At 41.0% G+C, this 15470-nt stretch overlaps 1 protein-coding gene across 1 annotated transcript; it reads left to right on the forward strand.

Moving 5' to 3' along the window:
• The first annotated feature begins 4991 nt into the window (after nucleotides 1–4991).
• Nucleotides 4992–14203, forward strand: LOC124657931 (obtusifoliol 14-alpha demethylase-like). Its single transcript, XM_047196400.1, has 3 exons — nucleotides 4992–5049; nucleotides 10251–10772; nucleotides 13041–14203. The coding sequence occupies exons 2-3, from the start codon at nucleotides 10299–10301 to the stop codon at nucleotides 14037–14039; spliced, it is 1473 nt and encodes a 490-aa protein (XP_047052356.1). The 5' UTR covers nucleotides 4992–5049; nucleotides 10251–10298; the 3' UTR covers nucleotides 14040–14203.
• The last annotated feature ends 1267 nt before the right edge of the window (nucleotides 14204–15470 follow it).

The raw sequence follows: 15470 nt of genomic DNA on the forward strand, positions 1-15470 counted from the left end.
TGATGTTTGGTCTTCGTTTCGTCGAATTCCGAGAATATTGCCCGAACAGCCTTTCTGGAACCAAAAACAGCAGAAAACAGGAACTGGCACTATGGCATCTTGTTAATAGGTTAGTTTCGGAAAATGCATAAAAACATTATAAAGTGCAAGCAAAACATGTAAGTATTGTCATAAATAAGCATGAAACATCAGAAATTATAGGTACGTTGGAGACGTATCACCTGCTGCAACCCCTTTAGGTCCGATTTGTATTACAAACCAGGACCAAAGACCCCAAACGAACCGGGACCAGAGAGTGGCGTCGCGCCCCGCCAGTTGAACCGGAACCAATGCTCCCCACTGGTCCTGGTTTGGTAAAACTAGAAATAAAGCTCCAAGGATTTTGGACGAAAGCCCTGTTTTGTAGGATCCTCTTCTCATGCCAACAAAAACCCCAAACGAACCGGGACCAGAGGCTGGCGTGTCGCGCCGCTCAAACACGTCGCAAAGCGGAGGGCAGCAGAATCATTTTTGCTGTCAGGTCCTCCTCCCGATAAAGTGTCAACCACTACAGGAATCAGGAAAACCTTTTGCTGGAGGCAAACTCACGGCCAACATGTCGCCGATAACCTTAAGAGAAGGGTATATTGCCGTAACCCGATGATCTTCGAACCGTGTATGCATGCACATGAGTAGCCTGCACCAAATGCGATCGGTTTGCCGAAGTCTACCACTCATGTGTTATGTAAGCCGCCTTGTTTTTTTTTATTGACGTGATGTCAGCCGCCTGGTTAGCGAAAGAGAGTCAGTAAATTAACTGGAAAAGTCAACCCGAATAACCTTTTGCTGTGATAGGCATTTTACACTCAATCAATGTGAATTGTATTTCTTCATATTGCGTTTGGTGCGACAAGTCAGAAGTGGTGTCATCGAGTTGAAGATTTGGAGGCCCCCTTTCCAGGGTAGTTCTTGTGGCTGCATGGCGGTCAAAGAGGGATAGTCAGCAAAGCTAGCGACAGATTACGACATAAACAGTAACTTAATATATACACATATATATATATGTTAGCTTTTAGATCCAGTAGGGATCTCGAACATTTCAAAATATAGTACTTTCTTATTTCAAAATATTGAAAAATCATTATTTGAAGTTTTGGAAAACTTTTGGAAACAAATTATGTACATAATAATGTACCCCACAAATATGCAAAATTTAAATTTGATATTACTTTGTATTATAAGCTACAAAAAATATTAAAAATATGTATCTAAGTATTGTGAATAGTGCTTATTTTCGAAACTCCAAACGTTTCAGATTTTTTTTTGTTTATCCATGAATTTATAGAATTTAGAGCATCTCCAGCCGCGTCCCCCCAAAGCGTCCCCTAAACCGCGCCAGATTGAGCGTTTGGGGGACGTGTTTTGTTCGTGCCGCGTTTGGAGGGCGTCGCTCCCCTGCCGCGTCCCCCAAACGGCGCCCCCAATCAGAAATTCAAATATTTGCATTCAAAAGAGATCGTTCCCGCCGAATCGTCGCGATTAGAGTAGCGGCGATCAAAGTACTGGACGCGCGATCATATTACAGACCGATGGGGTTGGGCGACGGCGACGTATCCTGAGTCGACGCAGGCCCGTCGATCACGATGACCTCGTCGCGATCTGCCCGTTGCTGTGCATGCTCCGTCTGCTCCGTCGCCGACGCAGAGGCCAACACATGTGTAGTAGTAGAAGACGCGTCAGCCGGCTCTTGCTGCGCTGCCGCTGCCACCGCGTCGGCGGCAGCGTCGGCCGCCGCCATTTTGGCTTCGATGTCGTCGAGGATCTGGCCTTTGAAGAAGTTGTGCGCCGCTCGCGTCCGGGGAGACATTCCCTCTGTCGACGTTCTCAGCAGGGACATGTCATCCCTATGTTTCTTGAGCTCCAACTTCTCCTCTTGCCTCTTTAGCAGCTCGGCCCTCCTTTCGTCGGCCTTCTTGTCGTGGGAGAGAAAGGTCGAGGAGACGTCGGCGAGGCATTTCGTGATCGACGCCTGCGTCTTCTCACACGACGTAGCGTCGGCCAAGGCGGCCTTGGCAGCCTTGTTGCCAGTAGGATGCCCTGTCGAAGTTGCCAGCGGCGCGTCCAGATCAATGGCGTCCTTCCCCTTGGACAGCGACAAGCGCGTCAACCGCCATTTCTCGTTGAATTTGAGCTTGCTATAGCAATGCATGAGCACGAAAGACTTGTGACCTTCCGAGTTCCTCCGGTACAAATCCATGGCCCTATCAAACTAACCAAAGGAAGCAGAATCATTTCATCGAACACAATGTAGGCGCTACAGATTATGGAAGAAAGAGTCGTACCAGTTGGGCGACGTCGGCGCCGCTATCGCCTCTGGTCTCTATGTCGTGATGGTACCCATGGAAGGAGTCCACCGACGCCTAGATGATGGCCCATCGCGTCGACATTGCCTTTTGGCTCCTCTTCATTGTCACTTTGTTGTAGTCGCTCTTGATGAGCTTGCGCTCATCGAACTCGGCCTTGATCCTCGCCCAATACTTCCCGTATTTTTGGTTGGCCCGATGATGGAGTCATGGCTCACCGTCGCCCACGACTCGCACAGACAAAAATCTTCCAAAACCGTCCACTTCGGGCCTCGTGTGCCCGACGCCTTCTTCTTCTTCTTCTTCTTCTTCTTCTTCTTCTTCTTCTTCTTCGTCCTCACGCCGTCCGCGTCTACCTCCACGAGATCATTGTCACCGGCACCCTCCTCGTCCTCTTCCTCGCCGCCCTCTTCGTCCTCGTTGTCGTCCTCCACCCCCTTCTCTTCCTCGTCCTCCTCCTCCTCAACCCCGTCCTCCTCCTCAGCACCGGCGCCGTCGAATTCGAGCGGACCCCTGCGGCCAGTGAAAGGGTCGCCGTCCGGACCGGGTCCTGGCTCGCGCTGCTCGTACGCCGGGGAGTAGAGGTTGTTGGGGTTGAAGCCGCCATGCGGCAGCGCATCCTGGTAGTGGGGTGACAAGTTAGGCGTCACGCACCCGTGAGTGGCGGAGGGGCCGTCGTTGTAGAAGGCGGAGGACGACGGAGAGATCCCTCCCGGAACGTACGTCGGCACCGACATACTCCATGGGCTCGCGTTGGCGGCGGCGATACACCCGGCCAGTATGTGCTGGTGCTGGCGCGCCGCCAGAGCCTTCTTCTCATGCTCCGCCGCCCTCCGTCCTTTCCGCTCCGCCGTCGATAGCTTCCGGCGCAGACAATCTTGCTGCCATTGATCGTCGGTCCATCCTTCCGGCTTCTTCTTCGCAGCTGGCGCCTTCCGCGGCTTCGCGAACGGCGCTTTCGCCCCTTTCGTGCCATTGCCCGGCGGCTTCTTGTGTGCTTTCTTGGCCATCTTTTTGGGGGCTGTCGGCGGCACCATGGGGAGAGGGTAGCGGCGGCGGGTGGACGACGGGAGGGAGAAAGAAATCGGCGGGATAGGAGAAATGAATCGGCTGCGGGATATGTGTTGGGAGGTCGGAAATGCGCGGCGGGATAGGCGCGATTTGGCGGGAGTGGGAGACGAATTTTCCTTGTGTCTCTGACGGGTCGGGCCGCGTCGGTTCGCCTAGCTTTTCGTTGTGTCCGGCGTGCCCGGAACATCCCCTGTGGGACCGGGACGGGCTCGGGGCGCCGGACACCGTATCGGGCCGCGCCGGACAAAAATGGGCTTTGAGAGCCGCCGCTGGAACGGATTTTTGGTCCGGCGCGCCCCAAATTGCTTTGGGGGACGCGACTGGAGATGCTCTTACCATTCCAATTTTACTTGATTGCAGGATACATTGTGACTACACAAAAAAAAATCATACTTTTCTAAAACCTGTAAATATGATTTTTAGAAAATTTAAAATTAAATAGCCATGGACCTCGGCAGTCAAAGAGATTTTTTGCGTGAAAATATCGCTTTCGGGGTGATGTTGTGGCTGCTGGCTGCTTAGAATTTTCCAGTAAAAAAGATCCCACGTATCCTATCTTTGACCCCTTAGCTATGAATAGACCAAGAACACGTACAGAAATACAGACCAAAGGTAGCACACGATTGTTTTAACAAACGCATCTTGATTCCCGGGCACACAGTTGAGCTGCTTGGTTAACTAGGTAATTTTATTTCATTATTCATATTTATTAACGGCTCTATAATTTAACTATTTTGGCTCCCGTATCGTACGACATACACAATATAATATTTAATTTTCTTAATAGTTGAAAAGAATGAAAATAATAATTCAACAAGTGGTTAATTGAAACAAAAATGATGATAACCAAATATTTGTGTGTAATATCAGAACAATAATATAGTCCTTATATTTTCCTACATGCACTTTGAACATATCTAGGTCGTGACCTATTATTTGTTAGTTGGTGTGTTTGCATCAATTTGATTCAGTTGTTTAGAACTATGTGATTTTATCCTGCACCGTGGCAACGCACGGGCAAATGTCCTAGTACTTTCTTATTTCAAAATAATAATAAATCATTATTTGAATTTTTAAAAAACTTTTAGAAACAAATTATGTACATAATAATGTACCCCAAAAATATGCAAAATTTAAATTTGATATTACTTTGTATTAATAGCTACAAAAAATATCAAAAATATGTATCTAAGTATTGTAAATAGTGCTTATTTTCGAAAATCCAAACGTTTCAGATTTTTTTTTGTTTATCCATGAATTTATAGAATTTATCATTCCAATTTTACTTGATTGCAGGATACATTGTGACCACACAAAAAAAATCATACTTTTATAAAACCTGTAAATATGATTTTTAGAAAATTTAAAATTAAGGGGCCATGGACCTTGGCAGTCAAAGAGATTTTTTGTTTAAAAATATCGCTTTCGGGGTGATGTTGTGGCTGCTGGCTGCTTAGAATTTTCCAGTAAAAAAGATCCCACGTATCCTATCTTTGACCCCTTAGCTATGAAAATAGACCAAATGAGTGTATATATATACACCAGGCCTAATGCAGATAAGTAGACAGCACTCGTAGGACAATTAATCACCTTCCCTTCGTTCTTGTTCTGCCATGCTGCTGTACTAGCGGAAGAGGTAACCACGTTTTTCCTTCTTCTACTACCTCCATAAATTTCTTTAGAAAAAATAAAACTAAACAAAGTTTGACTAAATTTTTTAAAAATCTATCGACAAATGTGATATTCTATAGATATCATACGATAATATATTTCATCTTGAATTCAATGGTATTGATTCTGGATTTTGCAAGTCAATGATTTTACGTTATTTGACTTTTAAAAATAATATAAAACTTATTTATTGGAACAAAGGTATAGCAGAAATGTAATCTGTAATATGTTTGATATGTTGTACTTTTATGTTGTTGATTGAGTTGAAACTTTCTATGGTTTCTAAGGATAAAATATAACTTATGCGAATGAAAAAGATATGTATATTGCTCGTGGTTCTTTTTTGAAATCATGGTTTGTAAGGATAAAATATAAGTTACGTTCGTGAATTTAAAAAATAGATATGTATATTACTTTGCCCTACTCTCAGGTACATTTAATCACTGGTTTAATTATGACCTCCCGGTTGAAGGTAACATGGTTGGTCGTAAGATGCGGTGCATGTTGACAAACAAACTGATATTATACAACAAGTAATGAATAGAGGTGATATTGATAATATGTTATGTTACACTAATAAAAACTTGAATTGCATAGCACACATAATAATAGAATATAGTTGCAAAATAGATCTATTTCACAAATTTGCACTGGAATTTACAAAAAAAAAATGAAAATGTCTACAATAGCTTCAAGTTGTAGATACTTCCTCCATACCAATTTATTTGCTCCTAATAATTATTTAAAGTACTTACAAACAATTAGGCGCAATGTTGTAAATAATGCGTATGTAATCCTTGTATGGACGGACTAGTAATCTAAATACTATACTCACTCCACATTGTTTTATTAGTCTTACGTGTTGCCCTAGTTTATTAATTTGGCTAACATAATATGAGATATAGATTATAAAATATATAGCACTAGAAACTTTAGATGCTGTATTTTCTAACGGCATAATTTTGGTGTAATATAGTTTATATTATATAGATCAAAGTTGTGACATAGGTACACACGTAAGACTTATAAACTGATATAGAGGGAGTAAGAACGCGCAAAAAATATTTGTAGTGCCAAAAGTATTTTAAAAAACTTGATTTGATCCTATACTTTTTTTCTGTATGTTGACAAACTTAGCATGGACATAGTATATACATGTATATGTCATTGTGTATTCTGTTTCAGATCATTTTGATTTCATAAATATGCTTTTAGAATGTTTTACAAAACAACCTATATGAAGCTCAGGAGCTGAAGTGACTTTTCATGAATAATATCATGCAAATATAAGATTTCACACGTAAACAATCACAAGAACAAGAAAGTGATCTAGGCGGCCACCGGCGCTACCAGATGGATCTGGTCTGCAACCTGCAATGGTCTGTGGCATTCCTGGATTAGAGGGAATAAGAATTAGTGGAGTGGTCTTAGTTGGGGAGCTGCGGGGAAGATCTGGTGTTCGCAAGAGCGTGAGATTGACTTTCAGAGACACACGGAGATGAATAGAGAGAGATGGAGAGTACACAACGGTTTTGCTCAAGAAAACTTACTCCACAAGGGTGTTCATGTAAACAGCCGCCCAAACCTTGCTGTCTAGCTCAAATTTGAACGGAGGTTCCACGGCAGAGCCTAGGAAGTCACCGAGAGCTTGCATCGGCACTATGACCCATCCTTTTACTAACAAAGCTTATGAATTACTAGTTCAATACCCGTGCGTTGCTACGGGATCACAACAAACTCTAAATCTTTAACATGTAGCGTGAAACACGATACATATAGTTTTGAAACATAACAATGATAGTTTGTGTTATTTGTTCTACCACTTCTTGTAACCAACACATGAACCCTCTCGCCCCCTCTATCTTTCTTTGTTTCTTGTCTATGAGTTCCTCTGTTTTGAAACATCAACTTGTATATCTATTTTTTTGATTTTTCTGGTCCCCGCTTCCATGGAGTGGTGTATCTCGCTATCCTTCATTCTTCGAGTCAACATGCGCTGAGATAAACCTTCGGAACCATGCTAGTTCAGATGGTTGTATTTTTTGTGTGGCACCGTTACGTTTGGAGTTTTTTCTCGAGTTCCTTTTTTGAAGATTAGTTTTTCGTTGTGGCATATTTTTTGAGACAAGAAATTTCAGTAAGGGCAGTGTTGTGGGATGGATATTTTTGTGCTAACCCCGCGTTGGCGGATCAGCCCCTACACGAACTTGAGGAGCTCCTTGTGCCATCAAAATGTTGATCAATCGATATACCCAGGCTGATTGCTATGTTTTACATCACAAATCTGTTTTTAGGCAAGAGTGAACTTTGCTTATAGCTCTAGTAAATGTCATAAAACAGGTAAAACCATATAGATCCATATAACATTCCGACCCATAACTTTTGTTTACTGAAAACCGTAAAAGAAGCCCCTTCTACTACTCCATATCTGGATTTTGTTTTGGTCGAATCCAAGATAAACTGTAAAGTTTTATGGAATTGGAATTTGAGTCAACGTTCGCCAAACAAGTACACCTACCCTAGCAAAATTTCACAATGCCGGCAGTAGTAAATTTGAACGGATGTTCCACGGCAGAGCCTAGGAAGTCACCGGGAGCTTGCATCGGCACTGTGACCCATCCTTTTCCCAACAAATCTTATGAATTATTACTTTACGGATTTGTTTACCTTCTGGAAATAATTAAGTACCACGAGATTGATAAGATAAGCTTGTGAATATGATACAACTTTTTTATTTTATTTTTTATAATGAGCGCTTTATTACTCATAAAAATCAATTACACCCGACCTCTGCATAGCCAAGATGCACGCAGCCGTTCAAAATGTCTCAAAAGTCTGCTAAAAAAAGCGAATTACATATCAGACATGAGCAAATGTAAAACGCCTATGGTGAAGGCGGAGGCCTAATCCGTAGATTATGCTGCCACCCATGTAGGGAAAAAGTATCCCTCGCCGTGTCCTCCTACCGTGTACAGACCTCGGTAATGACAATAACTATTCTTAAACATTAGACAAATGCATTATTGATATTAGATATATGTTTCTTCACATGTTGTAGTTAGATGATGTCAACTAGAAATAATGAGCTATTCCATCCGTTCACTATTATAAGATGTTTTAGATATTTCAATGTGAACTAGATACAGAGCTGAATGGGTGAACCTATACAATGAAACGCTTCTAAATACATGTACACTAGTAGAAAAGGAGGCTTCCGTCTACCCCCATTAGTCCCAGAAATATTCGAACCGCGACTAAAGGGGGCTTTAGTCGCGGTTCGGGAGGCGACCCGCGACTAATGCTCCAACCGCGACGAAAGGGTACCCATTTAGTCGCGGTTCGTCACACCAACCGGGACTAAAGGGCTATGGAGGGATGCAGCCGGCGGAAAAACCTTTAGTTGCGGTTGGGGACAGCAACCACGACTAAAGGGGCGCGACTAAAGGTTTTTCGAGTTTTTTTACTCCCACGCACCCTGCACCCCCCCCCCCCGGTGGATCGCCTTTTTTTGGTTTGTAAAATACAAAAGAAAATGATAGAAAATTCAAAAAAAATTGTTTTTAGATTCTTGTATGTTATGCAACCTACTATTCTGAGAAATTAAGAAATTCAAATTTTCACTTTTTTTGCAAAAAAAGTTAAAAAAAATGGTAAAACCGCAATAACTTTTGCATACGACGTCGGAAAAAGCGTATAATATATCAAAAAAATTCTGGGAAAAATGGTTTACCCGGTTAGCCAATTTTTAGATTCTCAAAATTCCAAATGAAAATACAAAAGCAGGAAGATTTTAGTTTTTGCTATAAATTACAGATTTTTTATTTTTTAAATTTTTCAAAAAAATAAAATTAATAATTGCATCCAGCATAAAGATTACTATTACTTTTACCCAATTTTTATATTTTCAAATTTTTAGGTTTTAGGTTTGGCAAAAAATATATTTAAAAAATTAAAAATAATAAAAATTAATAAAAATTAAAAAGTTAATGTTTATTTATTTATTCACGATTATTATTACATCATTATTTTTGTTTATGAAAAAATTATTTGAAATTCAAACAATAAAAAAATGTGACATCGACCAACATGTTAATAGGATTGATATTTGATATGATACTAGTATCACATACATGCGCGCGTAGCACTTGGATGTGGGACGGAGTGGAACTCGGAAGTTAATCGTGCTAGAGGTGGAGTAGTGGGAGGATGGGTGACCGAGCGGGAAGTTTGACCACGAGTAAGTAATTTGATTAGAGATAAGTGTAGTTAGAGATAGAGACTAAGCTATGTAAATAACTGAAATAATAGAAATTCTGAAAAAAATAGAAAAAAAAACGGGGCAACCGCGACTAATGGCAGTTGCCAACCGCGACCAAAGGCCGTTTTTCTACCAGTGGTATTACTCAAAAAATGCTACTCCGTAAAACATATTCTAAGAGTAAACATATGGAGTAATATATATGACGATAATCACATGTAATTCTGCACCAACAACATTGGAGGAGAGGTCAGTAAGCGGAATAACCTGTTGGAGTTGGCCCATCCTAGCATGTTACTCCAAATGATGTTTACGATCGCACACCTTGTGAAGACGTGAAGCACGTTCTCCTCATCTGCATTGCAGAAAGCACATTTCTCATTATGGCGCAGTCCGCCCTTAGCTATTCGACTGGCTGTCCAAACTTTCCCAGGGAGTAAGGGGCTATATGTCATACAGGTTTTAGGTCGCATATTTTCTTCTGAATGTTTGTAACTTCAGCCTTCTCGATGGCTTTCCGTCTTCTAATCTAACACATGCAGCGCTACTGCATGGTTGAAAAAAATGATTTTTCTTGAACGAAATGAATTGAGTTCTAAATGCATAACAAGTTGAGATAGACTTGTGGAAGGATTTTGTAATGCATAACAATTCCAGTCTATTTTCTGGGCTGAAAACAATAAAATCTGGAATTTTTTTAATGTTACTATGGTTGATAACCCATTACTGGAATACATTTGGATTTTTTTATATCACGGATGTGCCAATTATTTTTACTTCTTTCTATGCATGCCTGACCTTCAGTCTCTTTCAAATAATGTACGTCACTGAGAAAACTTAACAAGTGTGGCATAAGTAATCAAAAACTAATCTTGGTAACTTCTAACATTTTCATTTTCTTGTTGCAGTCTTTTTTGGCAAGTTACTTTGGGTTTATCACTTTGAACTATAACAACATGGATTTGACAAGTGGCTCCCTGATGTTTGTCGTGGCTCTTTTGCTCATCACTACAATATTTATTAAAATTTCACAAGGAAGAATTCTCATCCTTCCAGCTTGTCCAAGTCCAACTCCGCCTGTTGTGAGTGGCCTTGCACTCCTAGGACTCTTACCAATGCTGTCCAAAAAGGGTCTACAATCAACTATTTATGATCTTTATACCAAGCTTGGTAGTGTGTTCACAATTAGTTTTTTTGGGCCGAAGTTAACCTTCTTGATTGGACCAGAGGTCTCTGCTCACTTCTTTCAAGGTTTGGATTCAGACATTAGCCATGGTAACCTTTTTGAGTTCACTGTACCCATGTTTGGCAAGGAGACTGGCTATGGCGTAGACATCAACATTCGTAATGAGCAAGCAAGATTCTATGTTGATGCACTAAAGCCATCCATGTTGAGGAGACATGTTGGTCCCATGCTTCAAGAAGTAGAGGTACCTCGCTTTTGATTTTTGTTTTTTTAATCAAGATTTACTATTGCTCTTAGAATCTGTTCCAGTTTTTCGGTCCTGTAAATTATACTATTTAGGTCCACCCAGTGCTCCATCTTGGATGTATCTTAGCACGTCAGGTTAGGCTATAGTCCATGTACCTCTTAATTGACTCATGTGTCTCTATATTAGTGGATTCTACTATAATACTCTTTCCATTCCAAAATTATTCTAATATCAGGTTTCGTTAAAAAAACATTTGACACAAAAAATAATTAACTAGTATATAATTTTGTGATGCAAATTTTAACCACATATAAGTATAATGAATGAAAAACTAGTGGCATCAATTTTATTTCACATAGAACATATCACCAAAGAGTAACAAAGTAACTGTTCGTCAAAGTCATCTCCTAAAAACAGTATAGTGAGTAAATATTAAGCATATGAAATATACAATGTATTGGGTGGATAGATCGAAAATACATAAACCAAACCTGGGACACCACATGCACTAGATATATCGGAAGGGATCTCATATTAATGTACACAAGGTTTTATTTTTACTCGAATTCATGACCAAGACTCGCCTTCGAAACAAGATATGGAATTTATGAACAAGTTATCTAGCACCTTTATTTGTAAACTAAACGCGCGAAAGAAGGAATTTTTGCATGGAGGCTATCGCCGGATGGCTGGATCCGAGGTTGCATTGATAGATCAACAAAAGACTAGCATCTTGGTGAGCTTATCACCATCACAGGATGGAGGGGACCAAGAAAGAACTGCTACATCTCCAACCATGCATGAGGCGTCGGAATCTTGGCAACAAAAGACTATGTCTGAGAGGAGATGGTTATGTCTAGGAACATATAGGTTATGTGAATGATGCTACAGAGGCAGCTCGAAGTGGGTAACAACGGCTACACAATAGGTGGGGAGACGAAGGGGGTCTGAGAGCAACTTCGTAGGGTATACGTCGCTGAAGCAGACACATATCTAGTGTTTTCCTATGCATTTAGTCAGTTTGTAGTATAGAACCGACTTAGATATTCTTACGATGGAATAATTTTTAAAAGTAAACTGACTTAGAGACTCGGTGGATTCGTTTTATGTATTCAACAAATCGTAGTGTGTTATTACTACAACATTTATTTTCAATGTATAATCTTCAGTTGTTCATATATATTTTAGCATAAACTCACTCCAAAAACCAACCCTAATACTTAGTTTTGTACTACTAGTGACCACTTTTTATTTTCTCTTGCTTTGATCACCTAGAAATATTTCTCTTCTTTTACCCCCTTTACGCCCTTCGGGGCTGCTAACAACGAGCTAATACAAAGGAATGGCACGGCTCCTACACCACTTAACTCCAATAATAGAACCTGGTCCCACATCCCTTGCATTTGATAATGCAACAATCATAATTTGCTGAATTTAAATATGTTCAATCTCATTTCTTTTACGTGGTTTTGGCAACTATCAATTATCTCTTTCCTCGGCTGATAGATAGTTCATCCAGGTCAAGGCATATGAACATGACCGTTCACTTAATATTAATCATATTCTTTGTTTATTAGAATTTGATAATGTTACCATCATACTAAAATCATATAATAGAGCACCACTATGTTCCCTCGAAGTAAAAAACGGAGCTCGCTGTCATATTTTTATTTGACCAAATCTTTGGGACTACAAGAATTATACAATATGCATGTACTCTACATGTAATCGACACGTCCATAAAGACAACAAACAATGACTCTAATACCATGGCATCGTATGTTGTATGATCCTATGAATCAGGTTTTAGACAACACTAGAGGGGTCTGACGGACTGTAACCAAACACAAGCATCACTATAGTATGTGTGTGCGTTAATTAAGAAATAACAAAATGAAACCATGCTATTGCCACCTAACTAGTGCAACTAATGCCATTGTAAGTATTCATTAGTATTCTGATGTCATAATAGGGGACTGAATATAGCGAGTCACTTGGATATTTTTCAACAATATAGATACTATTGACAGAGAACCATTAATTATGAAGAGACTCATCATTTTTTGTTGCACAAATACATAACAATAATAATATTCATCATTATGTAGTTTGTCTTCATTCATTTGTACACCATATAAAAAATCATTGTCATCTGAGGCATTGAGTAGTATTATTCTTTTAAGAGGTTTCAGAAATTATAATACTTGCAAGTTCTACATATGTGATGCATTTGACTGATAGTGAGGATGGATTTATGTTTTCTAGGAGTACTTTGCAAAGTGGGGACAAGAGGGCGTAGTTGATATAAAGCAAGAACTCGACCAATTAGTCATGTTTATCGCAAGCCGATGCCTACTGGGAAAGGAAGTTCGGGAGAAGATGTTTGATGAGTTCTTTACACTATTCCATCAAATCGAAGAAGGTGTGAACTTGATTAGTTTTCTGTTCCCATATATCCCCATACCAACAAATCGTCGACGTAATAACGCTCGTCTGAAGATGTTGAAAGTACTCTCGGAAATTGTTAGATCGCGGAAGAGCTCTAACCGGTCAGAAGATGATACTCTACAAAGACTCATTGATTCAAAGTATAGGGACGGTCGCTCCACAACAGAAGCAGAGGTAACTGGGACTATCATTGGCTTGATATTTGCAGGGAAGCACACTAGCTCTCATACTAGTACTTGGACCGGAGCTTGCCTACTCAGTGATGCAAAATTCTTAACTGCTGCTATTGAGGAGCAAAGGAGAATCATCAGTAAATATGGTGAATGTATAGACTACAATGCCCTATCAGAGATGGTTACTCTGCACAGTTGCATCAAAGAAACACTAAGGTTGCATCCTCCAGCACCCATGTTGGTGCGGAAGGCACATAAGAACTTCAGTGTGCGAACGAAGGAAGGTAGAGAATATGTTATCCCGAAAGGCCACACCGTGGCAAGTCCTGTACTGGTGAACAATATCATCCCATACATTTATAAGGACCCTGAAGTGTATGATCCAGATCGGTTTAGTATTGGAAGAGAGGAGGACAAAGCAGGTGGCAAGTTCTCTTATACATCGTTCAGTGCGGGTAGGCACGTTTGCACAGGAGAAGCATATGCATACCAGCAAATTAAAGTTATATGGAGCAATTTGCTTAGGAATTTTGAACTAAAATTGGTCTCACCTTTCCCAAAGACGGACTGGAGTAAGTTTTTACTAGAGCCTCATGGGAAAGTAATGGTAAGCTACAAGAGACGTGCAATTCTTGGCGCGTAGATTATGTGTTGCTTGTACAAGAAATAAGAATTACCCATGTGTGTGTCCAATATACATGTGGATAATTTGTAGCCTTGAAATTAAGCATGTATGTTTGCTTTGTGTGTAATATCTTTGAAATTGTGTGTCTATATTTGAGTGTGTAATATCCATGTAATCATGCAAGAATGTAATGTGTGCTTCTTTTTACTACAGAAAGTCATTAAAACTTTCATATTTATGTTCTTTGGTATGTCCAAACTTTAAATTTTGGAGGCATCGACTAGTAGAAAAAGAGGCTTCCATCCGCCCCCATTAGTCCCCAAAATATTCGAACCGCGACTAATGGGGTCTTTAGTCGCGGTTCGGGAGACGAACCGCGACCAAAGGTCTGGGCCCAGCGGGCTCGGTGGCCAGCCGGTCACATAGAAAGTGTCAAAAGCATATTACTTTTGGAGAACCCATTTACTGCAAAAAAAAATTACGGTATATTTAAACTTGTGTTTGGGGACATAGAGATGTCATTTGTATGCTTTTGGGTTATAGTTGACTTGCTTCAGTATTTGAGAGTTGGATTTTAACTCATAAAACCATTGCTTCCAAAACTTGATTAAAAATTGGATATTATTTTGCCACAATAGGAATTTCATAGAGAGTGGATTTACTATTCACCCTTTAGATACGCATCCATCCAATGTCGTTCGATTTGCATTGAGATACTGAAATCGTTAGACGGCTGCCGCCCCTCACGGCAGCGTCTACGAGTGCCCCCATAACCCGGAGGTCGAAAAAATCAGCGACCCGCATGACTGCACCTCTGAGCACCCCATGACATGGAAGTCGAAATACCCAGCACCCTGCACCTCGAGCTCCCGCTCCCGAGCGCATCACGACCCAGAGGTTGAATGGATGCCACCTTTCACCTCCCTATCCCCTCTCCCGAGGACCTCCTAGATGGCGACAGTGTCGACCGCATCCTATCAACCGCCACAAGAAGGGCGCCAGATCTCTGCAGCGGGAGCCTCCGTTGACCATCAAGGGAGGAACTCGGATCTCGGACATGGGTCACCACCACTAGTAGAAAAACGGCCAAAGGATTTGACCTTTAGTACCGGTTTCCGTAAGAACCGGTACTAAAGGCTGCAGTAGTACCGGTATAACTGCCCAGGTCGCCGGCAAACTTTAATACCGGTTCGTTTAGGATCTATCGTACCGGTTCGTGTTACGAACCGGTACGAAAGGGTTTCACGCCAAATTTAAAGAACTGGTACTAAAGGGTCTCTTGGCCTATTTCTTCACCCGAACCACCGAGCCAGCTCCATTTTTTCTTCTCCTCTCACATTTTCAAATATTTTCCTGCACTCACACTCCAACAAATCTCCATTTTTCTCCACCATTTTGTCAAGATTGACGGAACCCATCTATCCAAGGGTTAGCAATATCATCCTCTCT

This window comes from Lolium rigidum, chromosome 5, assembly GCF_022539505.1.
Source record: "Lolium rigidum isolate FL_2022 chromosome 5, APGP_CSIRO_Lrig_0.1, whole genome shotgun sequence".
Classification (NCBI taxonomy): Eukaryota; Viridiplantae; Streptophyta; class Magnoliopsida; order Poales; family Poaceae; genus Lolium; species Lolium rigidum.